Source organism: Sander vitreus, chromosome 21, assembly GCF_031162955.1.
Source record: "Sander vitreus isolate 19-12246 chromosome 21, sanVit1, whole genome shotgun sequence".
NCBI classification, from domain to species: Eukaryota; Metazoa; Chordata; class Actinopteri; order Perciformes; family Percidae; genus Sander; species Sander vitreus.
The window spans coordinates 174,669-192,500 of record NC_135875.1 but is presented as its reverse complement, the minus strand read 5'-3'; the positions used below and the strand labels follow the sequence as shown (position 1 = coordinate 192,500).

General features: G+C 41.5%; 1 protein-coding gene across 1 annotated transcript in view; it reads left to right on the top strand.

The window, feature by feature from the left end:
- dpysl4 (dihydropyrimidinase like 4) overlaps positions 1-10,125 on the top strand; it is an 18,262-nt gene extending 8,137 nt beyond the window's left edge. Inside the window, exons 5-15 of the mRNA XM_078279084.1 lie at positions 1-38; positions 597-677; positions 780-848; positions 2,739-2,859; positions 5,587-5,743; positions 6,655-6,796; positions 8,162-8,246; positions 8,519-8,604; positions 8,702-8,881; positions 9,527-9,692; positions 9,837-10,125. The exon at positions 1-38 is cut by the window's left edge and continues 24 nt beyond it. Coding sequence (XP_078135210.1) covers positions 1-38; positions 597-677; positions 780-848; positions 2,739-2,859; positions 5,587-5,743; positions 6,655-6,796; positions 8,162-8,246; positions 8,519-8,604; positions 8,702-8,881; positions 9,527-9,692; positions 9,837-9,928 — 1,217 coding nt within the window. The 3' untranslated portion in view covers positions 9,929-10,125. The remainder of the gene's footprint in view (positions 39-596; positions 678-779; positions 849-2,738; positions 2,860-5,586; positions 5,744-6,654; positions 6,797-8,161; positions 8,247-8,518; positions 8,605-8,701; positions 8,882-9,526; positions 9,693-9,836) is intronic.
- The last annotated feature ends 7,707 nt before the right edge of the window (positions 10,126-17,832 follow it).

The window sequence follows — 17,832 nt, the reverse complement described above, 5'->3', positions numbered from 1 at the left end:
TGTCCTACAAAGACAAATACCAGAGCTCCGACTCGCAGGTGAACTGCAGTTTAATATTGTTGTTGAGGTTAGGGTTAGTAACGTAGGCTTACTGTATTCCAGACACTTTTTCCCACAAATTCTTTAAATAAATACTTTATTTTATGGACAATATTTACGTATGTGTCATCCTTGTCTCATCCTCTTTTGACTCCAACCATTTCCATTACGACAGGCAGAAGGAAAGACTAAACAATACTGGTTTAAAGCATGATAACCCACAATCAGAATGACAGAGAATATTCATGAGTTAGTTTTTGCAGATATTTGGACTTATTGAAGGGATAAACACATTTACAGAGACACTAGGGCTCACAGTATCGTGTCTACTGACTTCTGAATGATTTGCCCAAAATGTGTCAATCAAAGTTTAATATGTGCGTAAGACCCGCCCCCAGAGACAGGTAAACCAATCAGGCTTATCTTTCCACGCATTGATATCTTAACTTTGACTGTGCTTACTGCGTCCGAAGTGTCTGGAATATAGCGAGTCTACGGTACATGTCAATGTTTTCTCTTTGTGTAACTGAATCTGCTTCCTGTTTTGGTGGTGTCAGCTCTACGAGGCGTTTGGGGTCCTCCGGGATCTCGGAGCGATCGCTCAGGTCCACGCTGAGAACGGTGACATCATTGATGAGGTAATACACCTGAGGAGATGAGAACTTAATGGACACAGAAGACAAACATCAGCTGAAGGTTTTCTATTTATTGAAGTGAATATAAACTGGTCTGTGTTTCAGGAACAGAAGAAGCTTCTCTCTATCGGCATCACCGGACCTGAAGGACACGTTTTATCTCACCCTGAGGAGGTACACAGACATCAAACACTCCTGAAACACACCCGAAACACACCTCAAACACACCTGAAACACACCTGAAACACACCTGAAACACTCCTGAAACACACCTCAAACACACCTCAAACACACCTCAAACACACCTCAAACACTCCTCAAACACTCCTCAAACACTCCTCAAACACTCCTCAAACACTCCTCAAACACTCCTCAAACACTCCTCAAACACTCCTCAAACACACCTCAAACACACCTCAAACACTCCTCAAACACTCCTCAAACACTCCTGAAACACACCTGAAACACACCTCAAACACACCTGAAACACTCCTCAAACACTCCTGAAACACACCTCAAACACTCCTCAAATACACCTCAAACACTCCTGAAACACTCCTGAAACACACCTGAAACACACCTCAAACACTCTTCAAACACTCCTCAAACACTCCTCAAACACACCTGAAACACTCCTCAAACACTCCTCAAACACTCCTCAAACACTCCTCAAACACTCCTCAAACACTCCTCAAACACTCCTCAAACACTCCTCAAACACTCCTCAAACACTCCTCAAACACTCCTCAAACACTCCTCAAACACTCCTGAAACACTGCTGAAACACTCCTGAAACACTCCTCAAACACTCCTCAAACACTCCTCAAACACTCCTCAAACACACCTGAAACACTCCTCAAACACTCCTCAAACACACCTCAAACACACCCGAAACACACCTCAAACACACCTCAAACACTCCTCAAACACTCCTGAAACACTCCTCAAACACTCCTCAAACACTCCTCAAACATTCCTCAAATACACCTGAAACACTCCTGAAACACTCCTCAAACACTCCTCAAACACACCTCAAACACTCCTCAAATACTCCTCAAACACTCCTCAAACACTCTTCAAACACTCCTCAAACACACCTGAAACACACCTCAAACACTCCTGAAACACTCCTCAAACACTCCTCAAACACTCCTCAAACACACCTCAAACACACCTGAAACACTCCTCAAACACACCTGAAACACTCCCAAACACACCTCAAACACTCCTCAAACACTCCTCAAACACTCCTCAAACACACCTGAAACACACCTCAAATACACCTCAAACACTCCTCAAACACTCCTCAAACACTCCTCAAACACTCCTCAAACACTCCTCAAACACTCCTCAAACACTCCTCAAACACTCCTCAAACACTCCTCAAACACTCCTCAAACACTCCTCAAACACTCCTCAAACACTCCTCAAACACACCTCAAACACTCCTCAAACACTCCTCAAACACTCCTCAAACACTCCTCAAACACACCTCAAACACACCTCAAACACACCTCAAACACTCCTCAAACACTCCTCAAATACACCTCAAGCACTCCTCAAACACTCCTCAAACATTCCTCAAATACACCTGAAACACTCCTGAAACACTCCTGAAACACTCCTCAAACACACCTCAAACACTCCTCAAACACTCCTGAAACACTCCTCAAACACACCTCAAACACTCTTGAAACACTGCTGAAACACTCCTGAAACACTCCTCAAACACTCTGAAACACTCCTCAAACACTCCTCAAACACTGCTGAAACACTCCTCAAACACTCCTGAAACACTCCTCAAACACTCCTGAAACACTCCTCAAACACACCTCAAACACTCCTCAAACACTCCTCAAACACACCTGAAACACTCCTCAAACACTCCTGAAACACTCCTCAAACACTCCTCAAACACACCTGAAACACTCCTGAAACACTCCTCAAACACTCCTGAAACACACCTGAAACACTCCTCAAACACACCTGAAACACTCCTCAAACACTCCTCAAACACACCTGAAACACACGCGTGTGCATGTGTGTCATCATCTTGTGTCTCAGGTGGAAACGGAGGCGGTGTATCGGGCCATCACCATCGCCAAACAAGCCAACTGTCCGCTGTACGTTACCAAGGTGATGAGCAAATCTGCTGCTGATGTCATCGCCAAAGCCAGGAAGAAAGGTGACATCATCGTCCTGATGTGTTCTTCTTCTCACTCTTCTAACCCTCGTATTATGTTGAAAGAAAATTACGTTGATGATGTTACGGGTCAAAATGATCCGTACGTTGTAAAGACACTCAAAACAGTCAAAGAATCAGGTAAAACCAATAAGAAGTTTATTTTACATTATATGAACATTTAGAAAGGAGAAATGCAAAGCATTTTTAATTCCAAAACTATATTTAGCAATTATTTAGTGAACGTTTTTTCCTGAAAATATTCTCTTCACATTTCCATTACTCTCCACATGATGGGCAGAATGTAACTGTGTGCTTTCTGCAGATGTAACTCTTGCATTTCACACAAGGTGCTTGTTTTACACTTATTAATATTCCATGCATAGCTAGATTTGGCATCATAAGATTTCCATATTTTGATGCCATACTTGGCAGGCTTGTTGGGCGTGTGCTGTCGGAAGGGACAGCGCCCCCTATATTGAACAAGGCTTTCGTCTACAGCAGGGGGGTCAAACTCATTTTCACTAAGGGCCACTCTGGGAAAAGAGAATCACACCGAGGGCCAGACATGGAGAGTTTATGACGTGCTTTTGTTACTGCATGTCACTTCTTCTTTTTTTAACATTTTGGTAGCTTTTTTTTTGTTTTCTTTCCGACTTTTTTGTGGCTTTCTCAGACATTTGTCACCTTTTCGTAAATTTGTTACTTTTTCCGACATTTTTTGTACACTTTTTGTCGCATTTTTGTTGACATGAAAACAAAATGACAAAAGTCATCAAAAGAGTTCCTTAGCCATAGAATTCCGAAATCAAGCAAAACAACGATCATTTTTTCATGTGTTTCGCATCCTGAATATGAAAACTCTTCTTCTGCTTCTGGGGGAATTTCTGAGTCTCAGAGTCGGTAAATCTGCCATATTCTGCTTTGAATGTCAGGTAATTGCAGTTGTAAAAAACACTTTCCTGTGTGTTTGGTTTGCCGCACAACTAGGCAGACCAAAATTTATTGTGAACCCAAATTGATATACGGGCCGGTTCTAAATCTGCAAGGGGCCGGATTTGGCCCGCGGGCCTTGAGTTTGACACGTGGTCTACAGTGACATGGGGACCAGGATTGTACAAGACCCATTTATCCCATACATCTCTGATTGCAGCTAGTTTGTCTCTTTCACGTCAACCAGCTCTGGTGTTGTGGAACAGCCGAGATATCACATGAAATGACTCCAGAGACATTGTTGCTCGAAAGATCCGGATCGTCAGTAGCATTGTCTTCGGTCTCTGAACGATCCTCTGACTCTGAAATCTCTTCCTCTACATCACTATTACCATCAAAATCTGTGCTAAAACTTCTTTAGTTGCAAATCTTCTGGAGCTCATTTTGTAGTGTGCGTGTCAAAGAGATGACATTACAACAGTGAAGAGGACAAGCGTGAGAAAGCTCCTCCTACTTTACATACTCACCTGGTCCTAAATGGGTGTTGAAAGCCAGTCAAATTGTAAATAAATGCAATAAAAATAAAGGGCATCAAAGAGAGATATTCATTTTGGGTCTTGACAACTACCTACCCACATCATAGTCTCTGGGTCAAAATGACCCGCAACATCATCTTTGTATACAAACTCTGAACAGACATTCTTCTACACATCAGTGTGTTCTGATTTAACAGACAAGTTCATGACCCTAAATGAGGAAATGTCATAAATTTCATGAAGAAAATGATAGGTTAACCAGTATTTTGGTCAACACAAAAACGGAAATGGGTCAAATTGACCCTTAACATAATACAAGGGTTAATCCAGATCAGGTTCAGATTAGGCGTGTGCCGATTGGCGATTAGATTGAATATCAACCCAATAATCAGCACGAGTGATTTTAAATCTTTGACGTTAATTACAAAGTAGTCTGCCGTTTCTTTTCGGTTGATCCGACATCTGATGGGCTGTGCTTCTTTCTGACAGTCACACAGCTTCCCCGGCTTCCCGACGGCTGCCAGGGGATGGTAACAGGAGCTACATTAGTTTAGCATCGGCTACTGGGGCTAAGTTACAGCAGCTAATGTTAACGATTGAGGACGGGTCAGTTGGGTTCAGTTTGGACTAAGTCCTTCCTCTTCCTCTGGAGTCGCTCATGGTTTGTCAGAACCTCTTTGAGGCTTGGTGAAAGTCCTCTGAATTCCTCCCACACCAGAGTTTCTGCTTCAGCGACCACAGAACCTGCAGTCCTTTTGACCTCCTGATTAGGGTCGGGTACTAAAACCGGTGCTAGTATGACCCTGTTTCCCAAATTACCGATATCTCCAGGACAGAATGACAACGCAGATTTGGGTGCCTCATTTAGGTGACCCTTAAATGCCTTCGCTGCCCTGTGGTGGCCTGAAACGGGCGTTACAGGCAACAGAAGCATCGCTGTACGTGATGTTAACTCTAACCTTGTTAGCAAACTGTTAGCTAGTAGCTGGCTTAAACAGGGTTAAAATTACTTAAACTTACTTATTAAAAACCTATTCTGGGTAAAGTGCGGCAGGTCCTATGTTGGTGGTCCATTAAGGGTGTTTGGCTCACTCTTTGTTGGGAAACTAATCAGCCTTGGCAGACCCTACCATGACCCAATAACTCAGCTCCCAGGTCACGGGGAGCACAACCCCCCCCACACACAATAAAGGAGGATTCTTGGAGAGGTTTATCAATCAACCAGATTTTAGGTTAAACCTCCTCCTGTTTCTGTCCTCAGGTATGGTGGTGTACGGGGAGCCAATCACTGCAGGCCTGGCCACTGATGGCTCTCACTATTGGTCCAAAGACTGGGCCACAGCGGCTGCCTTTGTCATGAGCCCACCCCTGAATCCGGATCCTTCAACTCCACAGTACCTGACCTCTCTTTTAGCATGGTTAGTATGACTCAACCTCTCTGTTAGCATGGCTAGTATGACTCTACCTCTCTGTTAGCATGGTTAGTATGACTCTACCTCTCTGTTAGTATGACTCAACCTCTCTGTTAGCATGGTTAGTATGACTCTACCTCTCTGTTAGCATGGTTAGTATGACTCTACCTCTCTGTTAGCATGGTTAGTATGACTCAACCTCTCTGTTAGTATGACTCAACCTCTCTGTTAGCATGGTTAGTATGACTCAACCTCTCTGTTAGTATGACTCAACCTCTCTGTTAGTATGACTCAACCTCTCTTTTAGCATGGTTAGTATGACTCAACCTCTCTTTTAGTATGACTCAACCTTTCTTTTAGCATGGTTAGTATGACTGTACCTCTCTGTTAGCATGGTTAGTATAACTCTACCTCTGTTAGCATGGTTAGTATGACTCTACCTCTCTGTTAGCATGGTTAGTATGACACTACCTCTCTTTTAGCATGGTTAGTATGACTCAACCTCTCTGTTAGTATGACTCAACCTCTCTGTTAGCATGGTTAGTATGACTCTACCTCTCTTTTAGCATGGTTAGTATGACTCAACCTCTCTGTTAGCATGGTTAGTATGACACTACCTCTCTTTTAGCATGGTTAGTATGACTGTACCTCTCTGTTAGCATGGTTAGTATGACTCAACCTCTCTTTTAGCATGGTTAGTATGACTCAACCTCTCTGTTAGTATGACTCAACCTCTCTGTTAGCATGGTTAGTATGACTCAACCTCTCTGTTAGCATGGTTAGTATAACTCTACCTCTGTTAGCATGGTTAGTATGACTGTACCTCTCTGTTAGCATGGTTAGTATGACACTACCTCTCTTTTAGCATGGTTAGTACTCCAGGTGAACCTGACAGGCACTTGTGTGTTTTTCTGCAGTGGAGACCTCCAGGTGACGTCCAGCGCTCAGGCGAGCTTCTCCACAGCTCAGAAAGCTGTCGGTAAAGATGACTTCACTCTGATTCCAGAGGGAACCAACGGGATTGAGGAGAGGATATCTGTGGTGTGGGACAGAGCTGTGGTAAGATAAGCTCAGGCATGGATTGGTCATCGGGACTTTTTTGATCGGCCCATAGAGAGATGATATGATTGGACCACTTGTGTATGTCTCACATGAACACTGGCCAATCACAACCTACTATGGCCTACCTCCATTCTACCATAGAGACAGAGCACATTCAAGTCCTTCCGGGGAATAAAAACTTCTCAAAGTGGCTGTAGCTTATTGTAGCTTATTTTAGCACACTTTGTGTACCAGTGAGGACAAGTTAGCTGTTAGTAAGCTAATGTTAGCTATGTGTAAGCAAGCCAAGGCACTTGCAAACATAATACTAAAGCTTTCTGATCCATTCACATACCACAGTAACACAAGCTGCTTTCTGTGTACAAAATGCAGCTTTAGCTTAACTTACAGACTTGTCACCTGTTTACTTTTCAAGACATCTTGATAATAGCCATGCTTCACCCTCAAGCTTTAGCCGTCTAACCATCAGGAGCCAGGCAGCCTTTGGGACTCAGTCAGACACTATCACGCTCTCTTACTTAACACTCAGCTAAGTGAGAGTATTAGGGGCTGGTATGCAGAGTTCAAAATAACTAACTTTGTCCACCAGCTAAATGGATAGTGAATGTTCAAATTTTACCAGCCACTCAATAGCTAACCATTGTTTTTTTGGCTGAAGAGTGAAGCAAATCTACATAAGTATTTAGCTGGTAGATGGTGCTAATGTTGAACCCTGCTGGTATGTGCCTGTGTTGAAGGGAAGTGCATGGACTAGTGGTGTCCGGCTGATTGTGGTGGGCTAGTCTAGTTCTCAAAAGTCCAGGTCTGATTTTTTACATTTAGTTCAGCCCTTGATAAGCTCAGTAAAGCAAAGGTGCAGGACAGAAGAACATCTATCAGACTGAGAAATAGAGTCGGCACACTGGATTTTGCGCCCAATAAATATTTATTCAATTACCAAAAAGGTGATGTATGTTTTAGACCACACACAAACCCATTTCTACGGTGGGCGAGACGGTTCCACACAAACACAACAGCTAAAACACAAATACAAAAGCTACAACACAAACACATAATTGACAACGGAAGTGAGCGTGTTGTTGACAAACAGCCGGAGGAGAAAAGTTCTTGTATGTTTGAGAAGTGAAACATGGTTCCTTGCTAATTATGATTACTGTCGCTACGTGATTGTCACAAATAAGCAATGTTGTTCAATATCTTTGTATTTTTTTCTCTCTCTGAATTGAGGCTCTAAGGATAGAAGATGTTATGTTGGGCTGAATAAATGTATTATTAATTATTAATTAGGAGAACATGATGCTCTTCACATGTAACGATGCTGCCAGCGAGACATCTTCATGTTGTCTCATTCTGTCTCTGTAGTGTACGGGGAAGATGGACGAGAACGAGTTTGTTGCCGTAACGAGCACCAACGCTGCCAAACTCTTCAACATTTACCCACGCAAAGGTATCGCATCAGTCAGAAGAGTTGCACTGTGGAGAAGATAGACACACATCATTTACTGACTCTGTTTTACTCTGGATGAGATAACAGAACTGTAACTTTGATGTAAAAAAAAGAAATGCTTCAAACGTCTAAAGATGAAGTTATACTTGCCTGTAGTGTTTGAACATCCACCTCAGGGAATTCAAAGCCATATTCATGTTAAGATCCAGCAGCAGTGATGTTTTAAACATGTCAGATATATCTGTAAAACAGCAGACTGTATCTGTGTTCAGGAAGGATCGCTGTCGGATCGGACGCTGATATCGTCATCTGGAATCCGAAGGAGACACAAACTGTTTCTGCAAAGACTCACAACCTGGTAACAACACATTAATCTTCAGCATCAATAATGAATCTTCAACATCAGTCATCATAACCTGACCCTCCTCCTCCCCATGCTGCCTGTCTGCGTGCAGTCGGTGGAGGTGAACATCCTGGAGGGTTTGGAGTTTCGAGGCGTGCCGTCGGTGGTGATCAGTGGCGGTCGGGTCGTTCTGGAGGACGGAAAACTCAACGTGAACGAAGGTTCAGGACGCTTCATCCCTCGGAAGGCTTTCCCAGACGCCGTCTACAAGAGGATCAGAGCTCGCAGCAAGGTAACTCAACAACTGGTCAACCCCCCTGACTAGAGACGGTTTAGACGCCCCAGCTCAGAGTAACTTCCTCTCTGTGTGCCTCTTTAGGACACTAGCGGCAGGTCCTGGGTGTATTGATTCTAACGGGAAAGATCTGAACACAGATTATGAGTGATTTTTTCGCCCCGTAGTCACTAAAGTAAATATTGGAGTCATTCTTCTACAAGCCACATATCTCCAGAACATTCTGACACTAAAATTGGACACACCATTTGTTCCAGACCTGTTTCTGTCTCAGGAACAAACTCTCCAGATCTGGCAACACAGAGAAGCTAACGTCAGCTAACGTTCACCAACGCCCTAACAAAACTAATGTTCCTGATGCTGTATGATGCTGCGTATGAGTTATCTCTGGATAGAGATAATCTTTGCCCTGGCCAACTAGTTATCCACCATCAGGTACTACTGATACGTACCTTAAACTCTGACAAAGGGTAAGAGCTGGCAGCATGGTAACCAGTGAATTAACTGACACATTAATAAGTTGTTTACAGGTGGAGATGAACAAACACCAACTAACTGGTCTGGTTAACTTATTGAAGGAGTTGATTCCTGAGTCCATAAGGAATCAGTTTTATTCTCAGACGATTTGTCTCCTCGTCTCAGATGGCTGAGGCTCGCGGTGTCCCCCGAGGAAGCTACGATGGTCCAGTCCATGATGTCATCAGTATGACTAAATCAGTCCCGCCCACTCCAACCACCAGGGGGGCGCCCTGTCCAAAAACCCAGATGAACCTCCGAAACCTCCACCAATCAGGATTCACCCTGGCAGGTAGTGTTCACATCTAATCAATGAATTGGTGATTGACTCTGAGATGCATTCTGGGTAAACAGTTTGTAGTTAGATATGAGGAAGAAGCAGACAGATTGATAACAGATGAGAGTAAAATGTCACTAATTCAGATCTTCTGTCCAGGAACTCAGATTGACGACCACATCCCTCGCCGCTCGGCTCAGAGGATCGTAGCTCCGCCTGGTGGGCGATCCAACATCACATCCTTATCCTAAAACTACAACAATCACACTTTGAGTTTACTTTGAGTTTGTCCAACAAAATACTAGGGCTGGGTATCGCCAAATGATTTTCTGATTCAATTTGGTTACATTTCTGACTAGATATAAATGAGGTTAGCGAGATTTCAGTTCCAATACCAGTTTATCTCGGATATAAACGAGATTCTCAGAGAACTTCTGCTGTAAATTGTACAAGCCAGATGCACCAGGTTAATGTTTACATTAAGAAATGACCCCACAAAGTGAGTTTAAAGGACTTTTTGCTGACCAGGACTAACAAGACAGTCATTGAGAAGGCAGACATTTAGGGCCCTTTCACAGCGACCTCCTTTGGTCCGGACTTTCAGACTTTTCTGTTTGATCAGGACTAAAATTACAGCTGTAAACCTCCCTGGACCACGGTCCGGACCAAACAGCCAAACTTTGGTCCCACGAAAGTGGTAGTCTCTGTCCAGATCAAACTAAACTATGGTTCAGTTGTGAAAAGCATTTTTTTTGCAGGAAGTTCTGTTGTTCCTGCATAATCAACAGAGAGAAGAAGACATAGGACACAGTTAAAAATGTCCCGTGACAGCTCATTTTTTAAACTGACTGCCAATATGGAAGCAAACTGCCGCTCACCTCTTTGGTCTCTTCCCAAATGGAGGTTCCAGGGCTCGCTGGATTGCGAGCCCTGGAACCTCTTTTGACGTTCATTTGATTAATTTGAACTATCCTTGAGTACAGTTGGTGCTGCAGGTAGTAATGCCATCATAATAACAATATATTGGCTTGAATGATGGCTCTGACAGAAAATTAGCAAAATAATTTGGTTCGGTTTAAAAAATGCGCAAATTACTAACGAAAAAATGTTTGTAGCTAGCAATCAAACATGAACTTTAGTACATCTCTTCCAAAGTAAATGCTATCAACTTGAAAATGATGATTCTTGTTTACCGTGACACTCTGAGGCTCTGTGCTAAATTTAGCGTTAATCAGCAAATAGTGGCACTGTTTTTTAAACTTTGCTTAAGTTAGTAATGCCATAATAACAATATAGTTGTAACGATATGCATCTGTTCATTCATTCTTGTCAAGGCCAAAGAGTCAAAGCTACTCTCGAACTGACAACACGACAACACATCCGTTTACGAACCAATCAATGTTGAGTACAAGAAGACGCAGCCTACAGAAATGATGATGACAGGAAGCAAGTACGTCATGTAATGTTTGCAGTTATTTTGTTTGTTTGGTTTTGGACCTTGGTTCGGACTTTCAGGTGTGAAAGGACTCTAAAAGATTGATTTCAGGATGTTATTATTCTATCAGATCACTCAAACAGAGACAAAGACAATTATAATTGGAGAATGGATTATTTTTACCCAGCCCTAACCCTTTCACTAGGATCACACCCAACATCAACTATCCAACTAGTACTTAACTCTAAAACAATGGTACTTCAGCTTGTGCTAAACCCTGCGAACCCTGCCCTACTAAACAACGGCACTACAACCCTAAAAATACTACAATCCTAAAAGTACTAACCCCTAAAATCATTTTGTTTAATAAATAAAATGAGAAGTAGGCTCATTTATTTCCATAAATTCTATAGAAACAGACAACTGTTTGGAGCTAGTCAGTCTAATCTAGTCTGTATTCTAGTCTAGAGAATACAGCTTTAAGGAGTCTCCCCCTGCTGGAAGTTAGAGAGAATACAGCTTTAAGGAGTCTCCCCCTGCTGGAAGTTAGAGAGAATACAGCTTTAAGGAGTCTCCCCCTGCTGGAAGTTAGAGAGAATACAGCTTTAAGGAGTCTCCCCCTGCTGGAAGTTAGAGAGAATACAGCTTTAAGGAGTCTCCCCCTGCTGGAAGTTCACTTCTCAGACCCGGAAGCTTTGTCTGGTATTTTACATTCTGTAATTTTAATGAAGTAGTACTGAATGTTAGAACAGAACTACAACCCTACAACTAGTATGAAATCCTACAACAATGGGTCTTTAACGAGTACTGAATGTTATTGGTATGGTTCCCAGAATCATTCAAAGTACTCTGAGGCTGCATCTACACTGCTACGTTTTAGTTTTAAAGACAAATATCTTCTGCTGCTTTTACGCCTGGTGTCCACACTACTTTGGCGTTTCCCACAAGCAACAAAACGTGACAAAAAGTTCGGGAAGAGCAACAAAAACGAGCTACCTACTGTCTGCGACACATGCCCAGTGTGAGTGAATGGTCATGTGATCAGTGATGTCAGATGTGTTGCCCAGCCCCTAAAACATGCCCAGAGACAAAAACTTAGAGAAAAGCAATATATGTCGTAAACAAACGACAAAAATTAAGCAAAAAATGGACAAAAACTTTGAAAAAAGCAACAAAAACGTAAAAAAAAAGCATCACATGTGAAAAAAGTGAGGAAATGTTTCCGACACATGCCCAGTGTGAGTGAAAGGTCATGTGATCTGTGATGTCAGACGTGTTAATATAGATGCAGATAAGTTCTGCTGCTGGAGATAAAACGGAAATCATTTTTGTCTGAAAACACTGCTTAAAACTTATAATGTAGCGGAGTAGATGTAGCTTATCTTAGCACGTGTGTACTCAACATAAAGCCATCTCATCTGTCCTGAAACACATCACTTCCTGTTTTCTGTGTCTCTGTCCCTCTGAAAAAGACACTAGTAGTAGTGGTAGGATTAGTAGTAATAATCGTAGTAGTTTGACCCAGAAAATACTTCCTGGTTCCTTCATTAACAGATGTGTTCACATCGCTTCATCGTCGACATACGGAGACAACATGACGGATCTGAAACACAACCAGAACCCTTTCTAACTGGGTTTACTGGGTTCCTTTTCCCAGATGTTCCCACATGTTCCCATTGACAGCTGGTCTCTTCAAATAAACCATAAACCCATTCTGCTCGTTGTAAATTAAAGCCACAGTAGTCATTCCTTTAAGGTGGATATTAACTCTAGGTCTGTAATATTTCATGTTTCTATCTAATTATAAATGTATTTTATAACATAATCATTCCAGATTCATATTACTCTTGTATCTTTTAGTCTGAATCTGAACCACTTTGGGACCGTTTTAATAATCTGAATCTGTATTGTTCTGTTATAAATTCAGTCTGTGTGGAGCTACGTGTTTGGAGGTTTAGTCTGGCTAGTCTTTTACTTTCTAATTCACCGATAAAGTTAACTTTAGTTATTAATAAAGTAATCGATACAGTCAACAGTTTTTCTCTGAATGCAAAATTAATCTTCCAGACTTTTAGACTTTTTGTGAAAGTCATTTGATATAAATGGTGCTAATAAATCCAGTTGTAGCCCGAAAGTAGCAATCCCTTCAAAGCCACGCCCCCTACAAGACGGAAGCAGAGTGACCCCGCCCCTTCCAGCTATGCTGTCACAGGCTCCGCCCCTTCCTGCTGTCTGACCTCTGAAGGGATTTGTAACGATGTTTTTGATGTAAAGACTTCATTTGATACCATTTCATTTTGTATTTTTACAGTTTTGTATTCTGGCTGGTTCACCAACTCTTCCCTGTAGCAGAGATCCTCTAAACTGTTAACTCTTGTTTCTGCAGACTGAAATGTCTCTGTCCTCTCAGAGGGTCCAACACAGAGACTGGCCGTCTTCCTGTCCCTGTATAAAGGGTTAACGGTTGTGTCTCTGTCCTCTCAGAGGGTCCAACACAGAGACTGGGCGTCTTCCTGTCCCTGTGTAAAGGGTTAACGGTTGTGTCTCTGTCCTCTCAGAGGGTCCAACACAGAGACTGGACGTCTTCCTGTCCCTGTGTAAAGGGTTAACTGTTGTGTCTCTGTCCTCTCAGAGGGTCCAACACAGAGACTGGGCGTCTTCCTGTCCTTGTGTAAAGGGTTAACAGTTGTGTCTCTGTCCTCTCAGAGGGTCCAACACAGAGACAGGACGTCTTCCTGTCCCTGTGTAAAGGGTTAACTGTTGTGTCTCTGTCCTCTCAGAGGGTCCAACAGTGAGACAGGACGTCTTCCTGTCCCTGTGTAAAGGGTTAACGGTTGTGTCTCGGTAGCAGTGATCATGTTGTATTTATTCCTGTGGTGAATGTAAAACTCCTCCAGATGTAAAAGCTGCATGAATAAAGTGAAGAGAAACACATCAGAGTGAGACACGTGTCTGTCCAACATGTCTGTCCTCAGAGCCTCGACTCTGCCCAATAACGGGGCATTCAGACCACAAACAGTGATCCAGTGATTCTCGGCATTGTGGTGCATCGGGGCTGTCTTTCATCTTGAGATGTTTTCACTTTAAACACAAGTGATGCATTGTGGGTAACTTTTGTTTTTTATTTATGTGAGTAACTTTTATTATCTGATATACATGTGTTAAATATATATATGTATATATATATATATATATATATATATATATGTATATATATATATATGTATATATATATATATATATATATGTATATATATATATATATATATATATGTATATATATATATATATATTAGGGCTGTCAAGCGAGTCGTTTTTTTTAATAGCGATTAAAAAAAATTCTATTATTTAGCATTTCAGAACAGTTATTAAGTCCATATTAACAATGAAAGCTGTTCTCACCAGAGGATCTTAACTGGGAATCAAATGAAACAAAGAAAGTGACTTTATGAACTTGACTTTAAGATTTGTAATTATTTATTTACTGTAAACAAAAGAAAAATGTGTGAATCTGTCATTACTGCACCATTCCTCCAAGTCCCGAACTAAAACCTAAAGATCCTATCTGTCCTTACCAGAGTCCATCTAGTGTTTAGTAACTCCTAAATAATGTAGATTCCTCACTGACGTCCAGTGATCAGCGGTTAATGAGACAGAGTTTGGACTCTGCAGCTGTTCCAGTGTGGCTGCTTTCTCCGTGTCCTACAGGCTGTGTGGGGCTGCTGTCCCCCCCGACGTCAACGAGACGGGTCAGAACATGCCAACCGTAGTACGTCTTTAAGACCCGAGTCCTCTATGATGCTGACAGGTCTGCAGGTAGTTGCCACCCGTTTCGCAAGAGCTGTAGTCAGGTTTTGGATTTGGTTTCATCAACAGGTCGGGGAGTAACATTCTCCAAAATACTGCTTAGCCTGAGTGGGTAGCATGCTAGCAGGGAGCATCAACCAGAGTCACGTTAATTAGCTCGTAGCTGGTAGCTCCAGCTGGACGTGCTGCGGTGATATTTTATTTCAGCTTTACACAACGTGCATATGCTTTAGACTTGTCTACGAGCCGCCTGAGAGTTTAGGAAAATAAAAAGCTCCATTCAGAGTTATTGCTGCTGTGTTTCTCCATCATGCTGCAGCCTGCAGCAGCAGGATGTGTTAGGAGGAAGTGGCAGCTTGATGAGAAGTAACAGTGCTGCAAAGGGTCAAAATAGTAGCTGTTAGGCCCCACGCCAAGCCCAGTGAGGTGGAAATACATTAATAAATGGAGGCATGAGATTAAAAAAAAAAATCGCATTGCGTATATATATATATATATATATATATATATATATATATATATATATATATATATATATATATATATATGTATATATGTATATATATGTATATATATGTATATATGTATATATATGTATATATGTATATATATATATGTATATATTTATATGTATATATATATATATATATATATATATATATATATGTATATGACTTGCAGTCTTTTAACTGCACAGAGCTTTTCCCTGCAGAGTTTTCAGAGACTCAGTCAGGAGATATAGTCCAGTAATATAATAACCTTAAAGTTTTATTATTATGGACTAAAAACACACGACCGTGAACCCGCTGCAGCGATGACGTCACGGCCAATAGGAAGCGCAGGAAGGTCACGTGGTCCGAAAGCTGAGAGGTGCTACAGCAGGTGAGTTTACCAAACAGTCCTCTCGTCTTTGTTCCTCTTTATTCATCCTTTCTTTCTTGTTTCTTTAAACTCTGAGAGAGTCCACGGAGTGGGAGGGAAACAGACACGCTACACTCTAACCCGCACGGCACGGCACGGCACGGATCGGCTGCTGATTAGAAACTGTTTGATGCTGAATGAGCTTCACGTGCACAGACGCCTAAATAACGCCAGACTGTCCCTCAGACTGCAGAGGAGTCTCCGTTATTACATAATCTAATAATCTAAATAAGGCATGTGTTCATCTGTTGTGATGTTTGTCTGCTGGAGTTAAAAGTCTAAACTCAACTAACTCAAAGTCAACTAACCAACTAACTCAAAGTCAACTAACCAACTAACTAGAGGAAACTCCTCCACAGCTCGATCCTGTAATATAATTAGTCATTCAAACATGAAAGAGAATGTCTTTTTCAGTCTCTCAAATGTGGAGATTTCTTCTTCTGTGTTATATATATATATATATATATATATATATATATATATATATATATATATATATATATATATAAATATATATATATATATATATATATATATATATATATATATATATATATATATATATATATAACTATGAGTTTGGATTTATAAAACAATACGTTTAAAGACATCAACTCTGATGAAACAACTACTCCATCCATCCAGGAAATAATCAGGAGGTGCTGCCCTAAACTGTTGCACATGACAGCAAATAAATGAAATAAAACATAAAGTATGTACACACCAGGGGCGGTTCTACATTGATTACACCCAGGGCGAGACCCCCTTCGAGCACCCCCCCCCCCAAAAAAAAAAATAAACACACACAAAATTGCAGAATTTCGCAAAATGACTATATTACAGTGTATATTTATTTAAGTTCTGATTTCTTATACTGTAATATTTTGTGCAGAATTGTGTTCATTGTCTTTTGAAAATGTTGGAGGTGGAGATTGTGCTCCTTAAAAAGTGTGTTTCCTGTTGTAATCACAATAGTTCAATAACATTTCAAATGTTCTAATGAAGGATTTGTGCAATTGAGAAATATAATTTTCTCTTTCACTTATGTTTTAATATATATTACCACACACACACACACACACACACACACACACAGTCAGTGAGTGAGTGGGTGGGGGTGCATGCAGCCTTTCAGTTTCTTCCAGAAATGGATCTTTTAATATCTGTCTTTCCACCATGGATGGAGAAGTAAAAAGTCTTTAAACCAACTTTTTGGGGCTCTGTTGTTAATGTAAACTGAGGGTTGCTTCTTGCTTGGACAGTTTACAGCGTTAGTTCCCCGAGAATCTCTTCTTCTCTAAGTTTCCCTAACCTGATATCCAATCAGAAATGTGATGACACCCAGTCCTAATTACTGTATCCAAATTTGAGCCAGTCTGTAAAACATTTTCATTGATTTGATTTAAACATGTGTTTGAAACTAAAGGTGTGAGTATTTATTACATACACGGCTAGATCGGAGTTATACTCACATACTCTGACACAGTGCTGTAGTCTAGTATCTTAGAGTGAGGATACTGTAGGGTGGGCCATATGGCAACGATCCTGCTGTTAGTACTAAAATGCACTGTCATCCTCCTCCGGTCTTGCCGGTAGCTAGCTGGGCTATGTCCTCCGGGATGTTAGGAGCCGCCTGGACGGCTCTCGTAACGGCTGTGTTTTATTGTAGTCCTATATTGATTAGTTCAGTGTGGCTGTACTTGTTAGTAATACCTCGACATGGGAACGTTATGAAAACCAAACAAAAAACATAAATATACACCACCAGGAGAGCTAGGAGCCGCTGCACCATCTTTGTCGGCCCTTCCACCACTCTAAACTTTTAATGCGTGTTTTTTCGAAGTAATTTAAATACTCGATAATGTCAATTTGCACATCATTAACACAATGACGATATTATCGTAGACAATATATATCGCCCACCCCTAGTATACCTACTGTGATTTATCCCTCCCAGCCTCATACTGGCCCGTCCCAGAGAGACAACACCAT